Raw genomic sequence first — 19295 nt, forward strand, 5'->3', positions numbered from 1 at the left:
CACTTATTTGAGAATGTGGCTGTCACAGTGGGCTATATCAGCACTAAGGACACCACATTAAGATTATTATTCTCTAAATTAATCTGATTACGTTGATGTTCCCGTGGCTGTTCCCGGTCGAAAAAATAGACCCATGGTGTATTGATAGAATGCGGTTAAAAACCCATTTGTCTATTTGTTCCTGCATTTCTCATCGATAATGCCAATAAAGATGAAGTACCTCTGACATGTTTTTGTACAATATTTCAACCACATTGGATGATTAAAAACGAACAAGCTTGATTCACAACTTTGAGATTTTCATTTTTAAACTAGACTCATTGACAGGCATTATTCAGAGGAATGCAGGGGATATGGATAGAATGTGACAAATTCTGTCAGAGTAAATATGGTTTAATAAATGAATTAGCTTCATAAATAATGGCTGTAATGACATTTTAGGGGACAATAAGCCTCAGCGTTGTCAGGAAATAGTTGATGTATGAGTTTCATGCCCCAGCGGTTCCTCAAAATGAATAGGCTTGGGAAGATAGCAGGGGCCTGCAACCAGCCTATTTCCTAGAATTATCTACTTGTTGTCAATTTGCACAGTGGAATTACACATGCAAATTGAACTGCCTGCACAAACACCACTTGGAGATGATAAAAACAAATTAACAAAGGCTATAGAAGGAGGATTTATTTCACTGGCTAACCCAGGTCAAGCAATACATGTATTTTACAATTGTGTGTACCCAATTTTAGTGTAATTATATCAGCAAATTATTCTTTGTAATCTTATTATTTTTCCACAACCTCCTCCTTACGCACCTAATTAACTTCATTCGTATCCTTGTGAGGAAAACAATTCTGCTTTCCTCCATATCAAAGTAATAGTGCACAATCTGATTCCTTTCACCTCGCTGCAGCTTTAAAACGGTGTCGGACCGAGAGGTCGGTGGGATGAACGTGTTCAGTCCAGCATTTCTTTGGGGAGCGGCAGCAAATCTGCGTAGCACGAGTCGGCATGTTAAAACATATAGTCGGGAATCACCTCCCAACCCCATCCTTCATGTTGGGGAGGAAATTAAGAGTCTCCGGACCTCCACGTTTGCTATTAGATATCTCATTTACTTTGTACACACAGTGCTAATCTGCACTAATGAATTCTGCCACACCAAGCCAGATCGAGATGACTTAAAATTATTACCACTTCCACAGATATGCCTTTCCTCATTTGAGGCTCAATTTGGCTGGCTCGCAGAAACAGTCTGTCACAGTAAGATACTAATAATTAGGGTTTTATGATGATTAGTTTATCTCTGTGCTCGCTGCTCTTACAGACTAGCCTCTTATCCACCATGGCCAAAACTTAATAAGAGGCTCTAAGTTTTAAACAGCCAACTCCAAATTACCAAGAAATGATGGAAATAATGAACTGGAGAACATGCCAGAGAGAGAGAGAGAGAGAGAGAGAGAGAGAATGAAAGAGAGGGAGGGCGAGTGAGACAAAGGGGGGGGGGGGGGGGCGGCTGGGAGACAATAAGTCAAGTGTGAAATAGCACACAGAGTCTAGTAATCAATAAGGAAATTATTCGGACCTGTAATGCCAAATCGCTTAGTATTAACAGGACTTTGTGAGTTTCGTTTACCTCCAGCGTCTGCCGCGCTCATCAACTTGTCACACATGTAATTAAAGTTATGATAATACTGAGTGAGTGATGCCCGTTAATGGATGCATATTTTCAGAGGACGAGATCGAGATTTTACAAGTTCAAGATGACATTTAATACAGCGTAAGCCTGATTGCCAGTTAGTTTCGCATGCATCGCAACCGCACCCGCAAAATAAGGCCAACATTCATACTGCAGGGGAGTCAAAGAGGAGGCCCTGTGGTTGACCACACTAAAATAATAATAATGAAGACAGCTGCTTCTGCCTTTGTCTGCATGTCTTCTGCAGGGAGATCGATATTTGTCTAATAATAAGTCATTGCCATTTAATCAAACTTACGCGGGTCATTAATTGCAATAATGTTTTTCCATACATTTTGTTATAGGTCCCACTCCTCTGCATTCAGGGAGCGCATACTATAAGATGTAATTTATGTAGATTATTTGCTTTGCAATAAGATGCAACCCAAAGAAAGCCTAATGTGAGTAAGTGTAAAAGAGCAACGTCCCCTTGCCAACGCCTCGGGCCATACACGATTTGCATGCTAATCGTTCTACTAATAACGTAACGCCGCAAGCATTCTGAATAAATTGCTAACCATTGGTCACAAAGGAAACCTTATCTCCCCCAGAACATGGCACTATATACTTTAACATTTCAAAAACTGCTCACAATTCGTGGACCTGTCAGAAAAGCTGGATCTTGGTGGTCTAGTAGTAGTCATCATTTAAACCCTCTTATTCTTTTTATCAATTTATTTTTGCTATAATTTCGATGTGGTGACACGGGGGTATATTCTAAAAGGGATTTCAATTAGTCAACACATTATACAGGCAAATATTAATAATATAGTAGACGACACATACAAACACTACGCTCCAAGTCTTAGCCAATAGGAGCCCCCGCCTTATAAGCTAACGCCGCATTAACTGTACAGGTAGACGTGATTGGCTGACGTCCATGTCGATACGAGCCCTCGGCCAATCAGCGTGTTCATTTGTGTCACGTCACGTTGTTTACCAGGAAATAATGACACGCTCCGTCCGCTGACTCCGCTTCGCGATTTCGTTCTCATGGAATTATTCATTTCTCCTTATCTTCATCAGTCCTCCGCGCGGCATGTACAGCGGTTTGCTGCCCAAGGGGTTGACGGAATCCGACCTCAGTCCAGATGAGGAGGACGAGACGCTTAACCCCGAAAACGGGAGCGTTGTAAGGGAACCGGTGGAGGAGAGAGACTCACCTCCCGCTCACAATGAGCAGAACGCCGAATCGCAGACCGACTGTTTGCCCGGCGTTTCACTGGACATGTGGCGAGTATGTTGCTACTTCAGTCGGGTCCCACAGAGCTTCAGCTAGCTGGGGCATAAAGCTCGTTTTCTAATGGCCACACGTAATAACACCAGCGGCGCCTGCCACTGTTAAACGAGGTGTTTATTTAGTCATTAAACTAAATGACAACATACCTGCCTGACGTCACGCGATTTGTCTTTATTACAGCACAAAAGTCCACTGCACATGAAACACGGTTGCGCAAGGTTTATTTTTCTTTCATATTTATTAAAGATAATCCGCATGCTTAGGTATCAACTGAAGAATTGGGTGCTGTGTAATACTGTAGTTTATTCTTCTCCACAGAATTCCTGTTCAACTGTGTAACCTCTCTTGTATTCCATTTTATTTATTCCATTATATGTCCGTATATATATATCTATATAACCATTTTCATTGGCGTGTGTGTGAGAGAGAGCGTAAGAGAGATATTATATGCATGCACACATAGTCATTTTTCTGGTACCTGAAGCTGCATGCATATGCACCGATCAGCCACAACATTAAAACTAAATGACACTAAAAACCAATGATATTGTGTAGCCTTGTGCCGCTAAAACAGCTCTGACCCATCGAGGCATGGACTCCACAAGACCTCTGAGGGTGTCCTGTGGTATCTGGCACCAAGACGTTTGTAGCAGATCCTTAAAGTCCTGTAAGTTGCGAGGTGGGGCCCCCGTGGATCGGGCTTGTTGTTCCAGCACGTCCCACAGATGCTTGATTGGATTGACATATGGGGAATTTGGGGGCCAAGTCAACACCTTGAACTCTTTGTCATGTTCTTCAAGCCATTTATGAACAATTTTATGAGTGTGGTAGGGCGCATTATGCTGCTGAAAGAGGCCACTGCCTTCAGGGAATACCGTTGCCATGAGGGGGTGTATTTGCTCTGCAAAAATGTTTAGAAAGGTGGTACGTGTCAAAGCTACATCCACATGAATGCCAGGACCCAAGGCTTTCCAGCAGAACATTGCCCAGAGCATCACATCTTCCCATAATGCATCCTGATGCCATCTCTTCCCCAGATAAACGAAACACACAGAGTCAGCCATCCACATGATGTAGAAGAAAATGTGATTCATCAGACCAGGACACCTTCTTCCATTGCTCCATGTTCCAGTTCTGATGCTCACGTGCCCATTGTAGGTGCTTTCGGTGGTGGACGGGGTCAGCATGGGCACTCTGACCGTCTGCCGCTACGCAGCCCCATTAACAGCATGCTGTGGTGCACTGTGTGTTCTGACACCTTTCTATCATTGCACATTAACTTTTTCAGAAATTTGCACTACAGTAGCTCTTCTGTGGGATCGGACCAGACGGGCTAGACTTCACTCCCCACGCGCATCAATGACCCTTGGGCGCCCGTGACCCTGTCCCCGGTTCACAGCTTGTCCTTGTCCTGGAACACCCCACAAGACCTGCCGTTTTGGAGATGCTCAGACCCATCACTATTATAAAAGTTGCTCCGATCCTTGCGCTTGTCCATTTTTCCTGCTTCCAGCACATCAACTTCAAGAACTGACTGTTCACTTGCTGCCTAATATATCCCACCCTTTGAAAGGTGTCAGTGGTTTTAATGTTGTGGCTGGTGTTAGATGTGTTATTTATATATATATATATATATATACAAACACACTGTATATTATTTTTTTTAGAAATTCAAAGAGATCCAGAAGAAGAAAGATGACCTCCAGATGATAAAAACACCCAGAAGAAGACGTAGAAAACTTCACAAGAAAGGTTGCAATGTTTACATGTTGGATTTTGACTGACTTTATGTTCTACAATGCTGTAGGTGCTCCTTTTTATGAATGTTTGACTGTTTGCCCCTTGATGGTTTTACTTAAATGTAAGTTGAAACAGATTGATCCTTACTAGGCCTAGTTTGAATGCTTTGGATGCGGCTTTTAAGTGAACAATCAGCAAATCAACATATATCTTGTGATTATTCACAGGAACAAAAACCAAAGACCCACCAAAGGAAAGGTAAAACAAGTAAATAATACTGGTTCTATAGCAAAGGTTCTTCAGTTGGTTCAAATTCTAATAGGCCAATTATGTTGAAATAATCTACACTTTGTTACCAAATTATTTCTCTGCAGTAGTTAAGTATATAGATCTTTATATCGAAACCGTTAAAGTAGCTTAAAATATTTATTGGCCATGTGCAACACTGTAGCTTTGCAGATGGTTAATGAGGTAGCCGAATAAAACCTTATATATATATATATATATATAAACACTACACAAAAGTAGTACAAAGGCACTCCTGACACAAGTTTTATTTAAGGTTAATAATAGACATAAGCTCAACAGACAAATAATGTTTATTGTGTATTAATCATGGTTTCTCTAGTCATATCACCCATAAACATTAACTCGGATTTTGTCCCTTGCAGCAATTGTCAAGAGGAGCTTGAGCAGCCTTGGGATGGGCTTAAGCAGTATTTTGGTGCAAATGATAGATTTGAGCCCCCAGCGTGTAGCAAACCCCCTCCCAAGGTAACAAAGATTCCTGTCTTCTAATTTGACGAATGCTTATGCGAATCTGTGCCCTTATTGTTTTATTTTGATGTGACATATGGATCGTGGGAATCCCTTAGGTAGCTCAACCTGACATTAAGAGGAATATCAGGGATTATGTGACACTAGGCTACAATGATAACAATAGCACGTTAGTTCTTCAGTGTGGATGAGAATACAGTACGATTTAGATCTTCTCTGACGAGGAGGTGAGTATATGAGCCGTTCTCTTTTTTTTCCAAGGACTGACTTCCCTTTGATTCATGAGGAGGGTGCTTAAGTTCACAATTCATAGTTTAAGTATTGAATCTGTGTCATCTTATTAATGGTTTAAACAAATTGCAATTTAATTTAAAGAGAATTTAATTAAAAAAAGAAACTTTCTCTCACTTGAGAAAGAGGAATTTGTGAGATGATTGCAGATTTTAAGTAGCATGCAAATTGCCAATGAAGCAAAATATTATTATTTGATAAACTGTCTAGCTGACCCGATGAATGGGAAACATTTTTGATTTAATTGTCAATCCTATTTGATGGTTATTTGGAGTATTATTTTGATTTCAATTTTCTATGAGGAGCATTAAATTAAGTCCTTTTTGTGCATTCGGCCTTATTTGAAAAGAGTAATGTTAAATGGATAAAAAGATGATTAATAAGCTAAGTGAAACGGTAATTATCTAACTTTAAAGGAATGGAGCCCTCTATTGTTTAGGAATGCTCAAATATAGCTTAATGTCAGTGTTCTATTTTAGTAATCCTTTTTCTTTTCACATAGGCTGTTAGAGAATCTGCAGTACCTAAAGAGGGTTGTTTTCTGCTTCTTGTAAATTAAAAAAATATATATACTGCATATAAATATTCCGGAAAAACACATGATTTGAAGGACTTGATAGCCATGGTTGTGGAGTTTCAAACAGACTTGCCTACATGTCAACAACATGCTGACAGTGGAATTGATTTGAAGTGTATTATTCTGCCTTCTGTTTATGGTTGCATCTAGCCTCCACAAAAACATAAAGCATTAGTACTGCTTGTTACTAGCTGAATAAAACCACAGCTGCCTCCAAGCTTTTAAACGTTCAATGATGGTGTATTCGTTTTTTGCTTGGTGAGTACTAAACACAGTGCTATCTTACTGTGTGACTGGTGTCTGTATAGCTACAGTTTGATTCTGTTCAGAGAATTTCTGTAGTAGAAATTCACGTATCTGAGACCTTCCTCTTGAAAATCCAAACAAAAAACGCCATTTAAAATACATTATTTTGAGGGTAAATGTGAGGCATTTCTTATATCCAGACAAAATTCAACTAAAACAAACATGCAACTTACCCTCTGAGCACCCTGTTACCTGTAATGTTGTGCCTCATAATACCGTCTTTTATTTTTACAATCTAATCCATGAAGAGCACAATGAGTTCTAGCAAAGTAATATTTAGATTTCCCCCCTTTACTTATTTATTTAGTTTGTTACAATTTTGGGATTGGGGAAAAAAAATGTCTCTCTGCTTCATGAGATAGTCTCATCATTGTAGAACTGCTTTGCCATCACTTACCGGGGGCATCTTTGCACCACCCCCCTCTGCTGAGACCAAGTAATGGAAATGTGTAATTAAAGAGTCACATTTATGTTTGGTAATCTCCTGTAGCATTTCTAAGATGTGCCCACTAATATCCAATCAAAAAGGTTTTCATTTGTGAAGGGAAATCTACATATTTGTCGTAATGGCAATCATATTAAAAAATAAGGCCCTGGGGACTTTTGAAGTAACTCTTTGATATATATATATTTTTTCCTTCTACCCCGACTTAAAAAAAAAAAAGAAAAAAAAATCATTTTTCCCCCTTCTGCAGTCCGGCCTGGAAAAGAGCATAGAGAACTCCATCGCTGAAGGGGACATTGAAAAAGCGGAGGAGATGAGCGACAGACTCGCCACTCGAGAGGTACGTTGTGCTGATAAGAGATCTTTGGGGGTGCTCCCGCTGTGACAAATCAGGCTAATGGATCCGTGGCCATTTCTCCTGCAAAGACATAGAGGAACAAAAACACACGCAGACACCCACCATAGAGTCCTGCAGCCCTTTTCCATTCAGTTAATGGAAAGCCCTCCCCTTAGTTTTGAAGTGCTGCAGCGTCTAAAGGACTTTTGGCTCTGCTTTTTAATGAAGGGTACATTGCTTTCAAGCCAACTGTTAAATCATTCTCCAGGTAAGAGTTTCATACCTTTGAAGTGTACATACCCCTAAATGCAGTGCCTGAAGTTTTGTAACTAACCGCCTTGGCAGGCATCAAGGATCAAGTGGTTTGAAACTAATTTAGCAGAAAATGTAGCCCGCACACATATAATTGTGGTTAAAAAGCTGTAGTGTAAGTTCTCCGTTTGGAGAAGCACCATGTGCTCAGTGTTGAAGTGAAACTTCTTTGTTTCGTGAGGTGTGGTTGCTTAGACCGTGGCTTGTTAAAGCCAACCCCAAAATGTAATCGGAACTCATATTACAAGAAAATAGCATATCGTTTTTATGCTATTATAACAACAAAAAAATCAAATGAACTGAAGTTATCAGTGCTGGAATTGATTACTGTAGAAGGTAGTGAAGCAGTGTCATTGTACTGTCTTGGTTTGCACATATTATATAGATTCATATAGTTAGTATATTCATATAGTTAGTTCATATAGTTATATAGATTTAGATAGTTTACAAAGCCCGGTCCCACAAAAAAAGTCATTCAACATCCAAGATGGTCATCGTTGTCTGATTGAAATAAACAGGGTTCAAAGGCTCAGCCCCTTATAAATAAACAAGAAGGCAAAAATTAAATGGAAGATATCCATGAATAATCTGATTTAATCGCACTAACAAGAACATCAGCATCCCAATTAGTCATGTGTAACACCCATTAGTGTGGATGATGAGGCCGCGTCCGTGTCTAAAGTAGACTAGCTGACGTAGTGATCAAAATTGGGAAATAAAAAAAACAAAAAAACCCACAAAGCACTTGCTCGTGGCTGGGAGAGTGGCACCTGCACCGGAGTTTGAGAAAGCCTCTTACGGTGCCAGTGGATTGACGTAGATTTAGCCGGCGTTCCCGCTTCCCTTCCCTGCTCCCCATCTCGCCAAGAACGTGACGGGCGTGACAGCAGTTTGGCAGGGACCGCTTATTGTTTAGCAATAGTACAGTAACTTCACTTTCACATCGGGAAACCTTGGAGCGATTGGGACTCGTTTGTCAACCTTTCGCTTCAGGATATGAGAAGGTATTCGTGCTGGATGAACAGAGAAGGTGAACCGGCGATTTAAAAAAAATAAAAATAAATAAATAAATAAAAATACATATACAAAATCTGCCAAGAAAGAAAGGGAGCAGTTTATATGAAATCACCATTGTCCTGCGTCCTGGTTTATCTTTAATTAGGCAGCCCGTAATGCAATTATACATTTGCCAGTGTCGAGTAGACCCAAAGGTTTGTTTACGACACTCTGGTTACACTCTTTGACAGGAGCGCCGTGACAACCATTTAAAGGATCAATAATCCCCAAAGTGGCCAGAATCAATTTCAAGCTCAAAATTGAGTGACTCATTTGCTATGGAACGGTTTAGATGCTTAATTTGTTGACGGTCATAACACCGAGGCGTGATTGTGGCAGAGCGTTTTTTTTTACGGGAAGAATAGCGACGGGTTTTCTTCGCAAACATGTAAAAGCATTTCCGACAGCTGTGGGGGGGGGGGACAAAAGAGGCCCCGTTTGTCCCTTTGGGCATTGTTTTTGAAAGAAAACTGGTGCACGGTGCGCTGACAGTGTTTGAGTGCGTTCTCATCCCCTATCCAACAGCGGTGCGTTTATCTCAATTCAAAGGGAGACGGAGGAAGATGGGAGAGCTCGCTATCAGAGTCCCTTCTTATAATTAGAATAACAAATAAAAAAAAGTTTGTTTGTGCCGGTGCGAGCTCCCTCAAATCAATTAACGATTTCCATTGCTCCACTTTTTCTTCTTTTAATCGTAACATTAAAACAATGTGATTAAAAAAATAAATAAATAAAATATAAATAAAAATAAAAAAAGCCCCTTTTTGAAGGCTTCATTTCAATTTTGGGATACGGTACGCGTCCTTTCATCTGCCCAACTTCTGAGACACACTGCTTTGGATATTGCAGGTGGCTTTGAAAATTTTCTTCTCATTACAATTTTGAAACGTTTCTCTGGTCTTTGTTTCAGCCGTGCTCCATTTCTACGTGAAGGTACTAAAACGCATCCACAGCCTGTTCAAGGAAACCCTATACTGTTAATGCCTCCAATTTCAAAGACAACGATGTCCTAATGTATTCCTTTAAATCCTTCGTTTTTAAATCCTCCTTTTGTGTTTTCGGAAACAGTCGCACCGGTCGGGCTTATTTTCCCTGGGATGCACAGGCTTGTTGGTAGCGCGCCGTATATGAACGTATTTCCTGTTGTTTCTAAAAAGACATGAATATAATTTCAAATTTCATTTCGAGTGCTTGGGTCCCCTTTAGTACTTCTATTAAATCAGTAGATGAATTGGTAAAAGTCCTCCGCTGAGGGAGACCACGCGTTTGATTTATTGCACATTATTTTTATTACAATCCCGTATGTCGTGTATGGACTAATTAATTCCTGTAATCATCATAACATAAAATGGCTGCTCTATATGAAGCGGCACAGCCTTCGTCAGGAGACGTGATGTCCTTCTGCAGCTCACGTTGAAGAGGTTGAAATTCAAAGGCATTTCCTGAAAATGAGCCAGCGGAGGCTTGTGGGAATTGCAAACAAGCGGAAAGTTATTGATACTCCCAAGTGCAAAACTGTACCTCTTTACCTCACAGCATGTTGAGCCTGTTTACTTGTCAGCACACACATTTTACATTACCCCCGACCATTATCCCGATGATAGCTCACATTTTTAGACTCATATTATTGTCTCTATTTTGGGATTCATGACCATTTTCGTCAAAGCCATTTGATTTTGCTATATTGTTATATGAGTTAAAACGATGACGCATATGCCTGTTCAAATGGAATTAACAAAAACAATATCCCCTAAATGAAGTTCCTTTGGCAACAGGACACAACGACGTGTAAGTCAGTGGGATTCTAAGGAAGGTTTCTCGCCACCGAATTTTCCAAGCATAACCCATGTACTGATTTCTATACAGTACAGTAGATTCCATTAAGAATCGTTGCCTCACGCTTTTCACCTGTCAGTCACTCCCGTATTCTGTATTCTGAAAACATTTCAATATAAACCCGTTGCAGGGCTGTTGTGCAGGGCTATTTTGGCTACGCCCCAATACTGTGGTTTCGGTGTGGCATCACACGTACCTGTTCGCACTTTCTTTCATGTGCGTATCCCATTTGACTTCCCCCGTAATGAAAATAATCACGCTCCGTCTTTTTTATTTTTCTTTATGAAACAGAACAACTGCACTCTTTTGAAATGTTCAGCCGCTGCACTTTACATAAAGTAAGTGAGCTTAATACAAAACAAAAGGCTGTCACACCATGTTACGGCTTACAGTTTCCCCTTAGCACTCATCAAAGCTATTAGAGCCGAATTACCACTTCAAAACAGAAACTCTCTAGTCTGTCACAATGGGGGTGTCATGTCCATTTCATGACTTCTTGAAGCTAAAGAATTTGAAAGTATGGCAGGAGACATTTGCATAGCTCCTAGCCTTTGCCGTACCAGTGTGAAGGATGAATACCGTCTGCGGATCTCTTGTGTGGCACTGTGCTTCTTTCAATTACTACGATACAAATTGGCTTGGCACGACAAGAGATCAGTGTTACCCGGAGATAGATCTGCAACAAATGCACACACCCAGTTCACGAAAATGATCAGGAATTACCCTCATTGCGCCGATGGAGTTCCACAGGGAGGCTGCGCGACGTTAACCCAAATACTCACCACTGCTATGTCTGTGGGTCAGATCACAACCGCGTTACCGCAAGAAGCCTCCGTTTAGAACCGCTCCGAGGTGATGCTGGATCTGGAGCCATTATTTTGCCGAGGAAAAACATCTTCAGATCGAAATACGCTGTTCTTATCACAGGGTGTGTCCTGATGGTACTTCTATTCAGATTTGGGATGGGCGATATTGACAAAATCAGTCACTTTTATTTATTTTTTTATGAATACCTCAATTTCGATCATTTCATTATTGATGACTATTGGGTGCTTTTGTAAGATATTTACACACAATATTTGAGAAACAATCGCTAGTCATAATGGATATTGTGACAAAGCAGGTAGAGGCGTTGATTAGAACAGAAAAATAAGAAAATTGCATTACTATACTGTAATGCAAATTTAATGACGATATTGAGTCTCATATCAAGGTATCGTCCCTAAAAATATAGCCCTTCTAGCCCCTATTGAAAGAAATGTGACTATGATGTCCTAACAGACCAACAAACTTCTGTTCTTCTCCTGGTCTTCAAGCACCATTGGTATTATGAATATGATTGTTCTGCCTATTCATGTCCCGTACCTGTAGCTGTCTGTATAAAGGTGCCGTCTTGATGGTCCCTTATTGCTTCTTCTTTAATATTTTCCTTTCTACTTCATCTATCGGGTTAGAGTTTTTAATATGGACAAATAACGCCTTCCTCATATCAAGTTGTTTACACACTCCGAACCCTCAAACCACCCATTGCGGGAGCCGCTGTATTCCCAGTGTGTTCACCCCGTTGCACACCGTGGGGAAGCGTCCGTGTTTAAAACACACAGAGGAGTTTGAAACCACTTTACTCTGAACTTTAAAGGAAGAGTGTGTTTACTTGATTCTGAATTTGGGAATGCTCTCCCACGCCTCCGCGTGTTCGTAGCAGCGTTATTATCAAAGCACCATATCTCATTATGTTCCATCGCGCGTTCAAATGAGGCGAGCCACTGAGAAGAAAGCAGGAGGTGTCCTTGAAATACACCCGTTGGAAAAACCTGCTTAAAGACTGTGGAACAAAGGTGCCTTGGCAGGCTTTGTGTGGGGAGACATGGTGGGTTAGTTGAGACAAAAGGCTGAACTAAGAGTATTTCATGTTATTTACGTTATTTAACTCGTTTTTATTATTCTCGCCACCTTTTCTGTCATGCCCGTGTTTGTAGTGGGTGGGGTGGAGGGGGGGGAGGAAATTAATGATCATGCTTTTGTGGAAAGTACACCTTATCAGATTTTTCTCCCCCCTACCGCCCCACATCAGAATGAGGCTGACTCCGTCTACCCTGCGAGACCCCCGGGCGACGGCACAGTAGTTTAGGGAAACTCTCGCCTTTGTTCAATTTTCTTCCTTCAGCATAAGCAATTTATCACAGAATGAACTTTTATTGTATCTCTGGATGACTCACATTAAATTTTCGCCCATTAATTTTGAAATGGATTTCGAAATGGGTGCTAAGCTTTTATCAAATGCCGGGGAATCTCATTTGGATTATTGTATTTCATTAATTACTTGATAGACAAAGCATACTTTTCAATGTAGATTTGTGTGCTGTTTAATTAATTAGCATGTTTTCTGTTTTAATTAAAGCCATTTTTTTATTAAAGCCCACAGCAAAACACATATATAATTTGTTTGTAATTAGGCCTAATTGGTGGTAGTGGAAGCTTAGCACCCTCAGTTTCTTTTTTCATGATTGCCATTTTATTGCCAGTCAGTCACTAATTAAACTGTTTTTTCTAATTAGCTTATAAAACTGTTGATGACACATTATTGTAAGTGTGAGTTCAAAGCTCGCTAATAAGCCTACCCTACTCAGAAGAAGCAAGATAATGGCGCGTGCACAAAGCCAGTGAACTTTCTGAAATTTCCCTCGCCGCTCCCTAAAGATGACACGTTTTTTTTTTTCTCGCGTCATCTAGCATCAGATTATTCAAAGCGAAAACACAGACATGCGTTCCACCGTAGGACGGCTCGTTCTCGTCTGCCTTCCCTGGAGTGGCTCTCTTTTTTTTTTTTTTTTTTGCACGCCGTGTAATGCTGTTTGTCAAAGTGGCGGCGAGATTACGTAAACCTCTTATGTGGCTCGCCCCATGGCGGGCCGATAATCTATTGAGAGAATACTGTTAGGACGTAGTAATACCAAGGTGCGCGTCCTCATAATGTTGGAGCTGCACATGATCCTGTCGTTCTGTGGCAGGCGGATCGGCCGAAAGACCGGAAGAATAATGGTGCAGAATTGGTGTGATGGCTGCTCTTAACGGCCTCAACATCGCATATTGGGATTAGTTAACCCTTTAGGGTCGGAGGATTTCCCTCGGTTACGCCGTTCCACCGTGCCGTTATGATCTGGAACACCTTTGAGTCTATTGTTTTTACCATTATACACCCTAGATTTTCAAGATTTGCGTGGTAGAATTGTGATATAAGCTTTTTGTAATTGAACTTTAGCTCTTTGACCTTTCTTTTTGTTTTCCAGTGCCACGGCAGTCGTAGACCTTTCGCACCGGAACTTTTTCCTTCTTTCTCCCGCACCTCGATTCTGAGGAATGATCCTGAAATAACGTGTGAGCCGCCTAATCTGATATTCATTCCTTTCTTATATAGCCCTGCTTTCCAAAGTTGACTAAGGCCACATTATTTAGGCATTAAGGTAGTGTGATAAGGGAATTAGGCTGGTCATTAATCGTTTACACGTCAAATGCAGCGGAGCAGCTCGGGGAGGTGATTTAGTGAGGCAAAGCCATATAGCCCCTGTTAATCCACCTCTCACACGTTTTAATTGGAAGAGGCTTCCCTGGATAGGAAATTTATGAATGGGTTTAAGGCCATTTCTTCCTTAAAGCCATCATTTATTTCATATTGTTAATAAGGGCTTTAACACTATATCCACATGGAGACATATTTTCATTTGAATATTCTCATTCGAATATTTTCCGAGTGACTGTTGTTTTGACGACACAGGACTTTGTGTTTATTGTGGAAACGGCGCGGCTGGGCGTGGAAAAGGGATTTTCACATTGCTGCGCCTGTGTTAATGCAGGCCCCTCTTTGAAATATCGCAATGGAATAGACGCATACATAAATCCCGTGTTAGCAGTTGTTTTCCGAGATGGATTTGTTTTGTGTGGCGGGCGGCTTTCACAGAGGCATCACCCAAGTTGCCGCACTAAGGTCCCATTTTTTGTGGAGTCCACTCGAATCGCCATGGAGATCCAAACATGAGTGAACCGAATAACAGTTCTATTGACTTAACTCTCCTAGTGGCCTTAAGCTGCCGCCGCCGCTGGTGCTGCTGCAGCTAATGCAGTGCCAGCATTGTGTACTATGAATTTTTCCGCTTCCAAATCTTCCAAAGGTCACGGTATTAATCCCCTGAATAAACTCTGTGTTTAACAGGGCTAGACTCAGGACTGACTTAAGAGGAAGCGATGCACAGAAAAATGTCTGCGATGGGCTCTTCATTGTATAGAAATAATGTGGAAAATGGGGGGATGGGTGTGTTTTTATGAGTGCTATAAACAAGGTATACAAGAGCTCCATCTCTTCTATCTTTCCCCAGCTTTTGTATTTTTTATTCTTGCTGCAAATACCTTCCTTTTTCCCCCCTTTTTCCCTTCCCCTCATCCTGATGTGAAAGGATTTGCCACTAAGATGCAACGCAAGGGGAGGGGGGGAAAAAAAAAAAAATCCTGAAAAGTGGATCAAAAAAAGTAAATGAAAAATAATGTCATATTACTGAAAATATGAGAGCCTAATTTGTGCCGACTTTTTGCTAATTTTGTTCTCGGCACAGAAAGAGGAGCCGTCACCTGCTCGGCGCCACAGCGCTGACAGTGCCAGTGATCCATGAAATAAGCTGCCGCTGGCTTTGTTCAGATAAGAATGAACAAATCTGCACAATGTACTGCTCTCGGAATCTCATTTTCATACTTGCATGCAGGCTAAAAGGAATAAGCTGTTTGCAGGCTTGATTAATCAGACATTTGAGGGCTTTTTGTCTCTTTGATCTGTTCTGTCTCCTAGGTAACTTGCTTGACATTAATGTTGAGCCCCTGCAAAGACAATCAGGGATTGTAGACTAAAATTATAAAATAAAATAAAAAGTTAAAAAAAAAGAAGAAGCTTTTATTGCTTTCATATAGCAAAGAAGCTCCGCGCTTCGTTTTAAAATGGGGGGGGGGGGGGGAATCACGCGAGCAGATTTTAATTTAGGAACATTTAGGGGAGGTTTGTTTTCAAGAGTTTTGCATCTCAAATGCTGCAGGTTAATGTCGCTAATCCCCGCATAAGAAAACAGAAAATAAATGTACGTTTAGCCCCATCTGGGTTTCGCCTCGATTCATTTACTGAATTAGGGATCTCGAGCGACGACTTTGTCACGTGGCGACCGCATCCTGCCGCGTGCTCCGTCAGCAGTTTATTAAACATTGATTCATGAGCTCATTGTTCATTAGAGCTTTTTAAAACGCGTTTAAAAGCCCGCGACACTTGATCCCGCCGCCCGACAAGCGCCGTGGTGTTATCCTCACACAGATCTGTGGTAAATGCGAGGTTCGCCGCCCGCCGGTAACTTTGCTGTTCTTCGGCGTTTTTACGACAAAACCTGATATACGGCCTTTCTGAGACGGCGGGGGGAATTAGGAAACTGTCATAGTGTGTGTGCGCTTCAGGTTATGCAAACGCTTCCACAAATCTTCCAAGTGACTGTATAGATGAATGCCTTGAGGGCCCAGCCGGAGCCCAGGACTCTCAGCCAGCTGAAGCCCTTATCTTAAATCCAAGCAAAGTACCATTAATCTTTTTGAAAGACCTTTATGGCTTTTAATGTATCCCAAATTAGAACATTTTACACCCTTGGTTCCTGAAATATGGTGATAAAAAGCCTTTAGAGTTTAATTTTTCCTGCTTGCTCGCTCTGACCTGCTTAATCCCGGCATGCATTAGCAGATATTTTAGTTTCAGTCTTTCTAATAAAGTTTATCCCACTTAATTATAATTGAAACATTTTTTTTTTTTTTCTGCAGCAGGTCTTTCTTTTTCTTTTTTTCTTTTTTCTTTTTCCTTTTCAAGTGGCACAGTGGTGGCACGATTCTTCATTACCTTAAGACTTTGCTTCCCCCTGATTGTTCTCTGAATATTAGAGAAGAATTAGCAGAAGGTTTTGGTGAAATTGTTCCAAGTTGTTGATCTGAACTTTGTGTTTGCCTGAATAATAAATCTATCTCAGGAGCGACAGAGGAGGCAGGGTCCCCCCCCCCCCCCCCGCCCCCCCCCCCTCCTTTTGTTTCCTGTGCTTCTGCGTGACTGGGGTTATTGGGATTATTCTGTTCCACAATACACACATGTCTTCCCTGGGATTTGAATGTTTGCCTCTTGCAGTCACGGTCATTCTCTTCACTTTGGATTTCAGGCGCCGCGCTATCCCAAATGGAGAGCGTCTTTCGCACTTCTGATGGTGCTGGAAAAAAATCCGTTGCAGTTTTATTTTATTTTTTTCTAAGGAGGCAAGAAAGGGAAGGCCAAATGCAGAACATTGTTTGTCCTTTTTTTTTGTTTTTGTTTTTATTTTATGCGTTTTATCAACACATCGGCACTGAGCGCCATTCTTTCCTCACGTCTGATGTAGGATCAATAAGAATGCTTTTTTTGTGTAATTGATGCAGCGTTTTGTGATTCTTGGCTCAGCTTAGTTGCCGTTCCCTTTTTTCACTGGGGCACGGCATCGTAAACACCACGTCCGCCCTGTCATTTTGAGGGAAAACGAAAGAGACGGTGCTAAAATCTCACCCCGTAAGAGTATGTGGACCATGTGAGAAAAACAACAGAAAAAAAATCATATTGAAATGCAATTCCTTCTAACTAGCCTTTTGAATGGGAAAAGAAAATACATTTCCTGTTCCTTATACGAATGTTATGTTTGGACAGTTAATGTCTTTATCATATGGTGGTTCATGCACCGATGAAACCACCGGGTTTTCCAAAAAGGGAAACGTTTAACAGAATTACAGAAATATGGACGATCCTACAGTATGCCCGGAGAAATGGGTTTGTGTGTCTGTGGAGTCAACGCGTCTCATTTTCATTAATATTTCAACTGTGTCGTTTGTGGAAGCGTTTCTGATACACGGAATACGCTGCAGGTGCCACTGGGGTTAAGAGGAGGCAAACGGGCTGCAGGCAGGGATCAGCATCCACCAGACACACCAGCCACACTACTCACACCAGCCACTCTACTCACACCAGCCACACCAGCCACACTACTCACACCAGCCACACTACTCACACCAGCCACATTACTCATACCAGCCACACTACTCACACCAGCCACACCACTCACACCAGCCCCACCAGCCCCACCAGCCCCACCAGCCACACCAGCCACACCAACCACACCAACCCCCCCAGCCACACCAGTCACACCAGTCACACCAGTCACACCAGCCACATGGTCTCCGTCTGCTAGCGGGTGATTTACATCCTCTGACAGCCTCGCGTCTCTCTCCGTCTTAACAGTTGGCTGTAAAAATTGCGCGTGCCGCTGATTGCCGCGACTTCGTACAAGGCAAGCAAGAAGAGGAGGCTTTGCGAGTGGCCCACAAGAGGAAGAAGAACATCCCCTGGGGGTAGGATCTGTTCACCTGTCCGTCTGTCCAACATTCTGTTTTGTTTTACCTTAAAAATATAGCCACGTCTCCCGCATTATAGAATTGACTGTTTTGGGGTTTGTGAGCTTTGCCTTTTACTTCCACATAGGGCAGTCACGATCATGACATTTGAGCTGACAATTAATTGTCACACAAATAATTGTGATTTAACCTTTTAATTTTTCTTGTTTATTTTTGGTGCAAAAGCAGCGGCATTAAACAAAACTTGTAATAATGCACGAAAAGCCATTTATTGGAATTGAAGTTTGGAGCATAGAAATTTGGGTAGAACGTTAATGTGCCTGAAGCCAACTAATAGAAACACCTAATTCACATTCTATTTATTTTGACATTTCTAACATCAGTTTAGCATTTCCCATAAATTTGGATGGAAACATGTGATTGTGTAATCGAACAATTTTACAAAATGACCGCCATCCACTTCAACAATTGGATCGTGTTGGTGTTCTTTCCCTTTATTTGTTTCCCTTCCAGGTTTGAAGCGAAGAAACGCTGGGAAACCAAAAGCAACATGGGCTTCATGTGAGCGAGCGTGGACGGAGCCGGGAGTGTCTGAGAATCCGGCGGCGCCGCGTCTAAAATAATTTAACACTTCTGTGAGAGATGGCCGATTATGTTTCTTTTCGCTATTTATCTCGCCGGTTGACATCAGCAGATTGTCCGGGGTGAAAGTTGCGTGATGAGCTGCGGAAAGCCCATCCAGAGAGGATGAGGGGAAATTTATTGAGCATTCAAATTAATTCCTCAGTCCCCTTTGGTTGCATTGTGTGTGATTTTTTTTTTATTTTTTTCATTTTTTTTTTTTCATTACGTTTCTGTGATTCAAGTATTCTGGCCTTTTTTTTTCTCTTTCAAATTAAATCTGGTGTACATTACTGGATGATGTATTTATTTATTGCTGTAAAGTGGGTTAATCATGTAGGCGCTCCTCTTTTATTCCGAGGAGAAGAAAGGAAAGATTAGGGCCCTAATGCAATGTACAGAATAATGTGCGACGGGATTTTCCAGCACAAAATGAAATTTGGCTGCTGTAAACTCTTGTGAGCGGTCGTAAACTGAAACTTGAGTGAACGGGGGGGGGGGGAACATGCGAGACATAAATCGGAGGCTCGTGCCGTTGGCCCCTCGCCCATGTGCTGCGATGCTATTCTCCCCTCGCCCCCCCG

The 19295-nt window shown here is 41.5% G+C and overlaps 1 protein-coding gene across 1 annotated transcript; it reads left to right on the forward strand.

Annotated features, from left to right (window-relative positions):
* Positions 1–2694: 2694 nt before the first annotated feature.
* Positions 2695–18960, forward strand: fam204a (family with sequence similarity 204 member A). Its single transcript, XM_080016268.1, has 7 exons — positions 2695–2970; positions 4641–4725; positions 4941–4971; positions 5385–5487; positions 7360–7449; positions 17978–18087; positions 18604–18960. The coding sequence occupies exons 1-7, from the start codon at positions 2773–2775 to the stop codon at positions 18653–18655; spliced, it is 669 nt and encodes a 222-aa protein (XP_079872394.1). The 5' UTR covers positions 2695–2772; the 3' UTR covers positions 18656–18960.
* The last annotated feature ends 335 nt before the right edge of the window (positions 18961–19295 follow it).

Source organism: Zeus faber (assembly GCF_960531495.2).
Source record: "Zeus faber genome assembly, chromosome: 16".
Taxonomy (NCBI): Eukaryota; Metazoa; Chordata; class Actinopteri; order Zeiformes; family Zeidae; genus Zeus; species Zeus faber.

Coding starts and splice junctions, on each gene's coding strand:
- fam204a (XM_080016268.1), top strand. CDS start 2,773: ATGTACAGCGGTTTGCTGCCCAAGGGGTTGACGGAATCCGACCTCAGT. Junction 4,726..4,940: donor TAGAAAACTTCACAAGAAAG/GTTGCAATGTTT, acceptor GATTATTCACAG/GAACAAAAACCAAAGACCCA. Junction 18,088..18,603: donor AAGAAGAACATCCCCTGGGG/GTAGGATCTGTT, acceptor TTTCCCTTCCAG/GTTTGAAGCGAAGAAACGCT.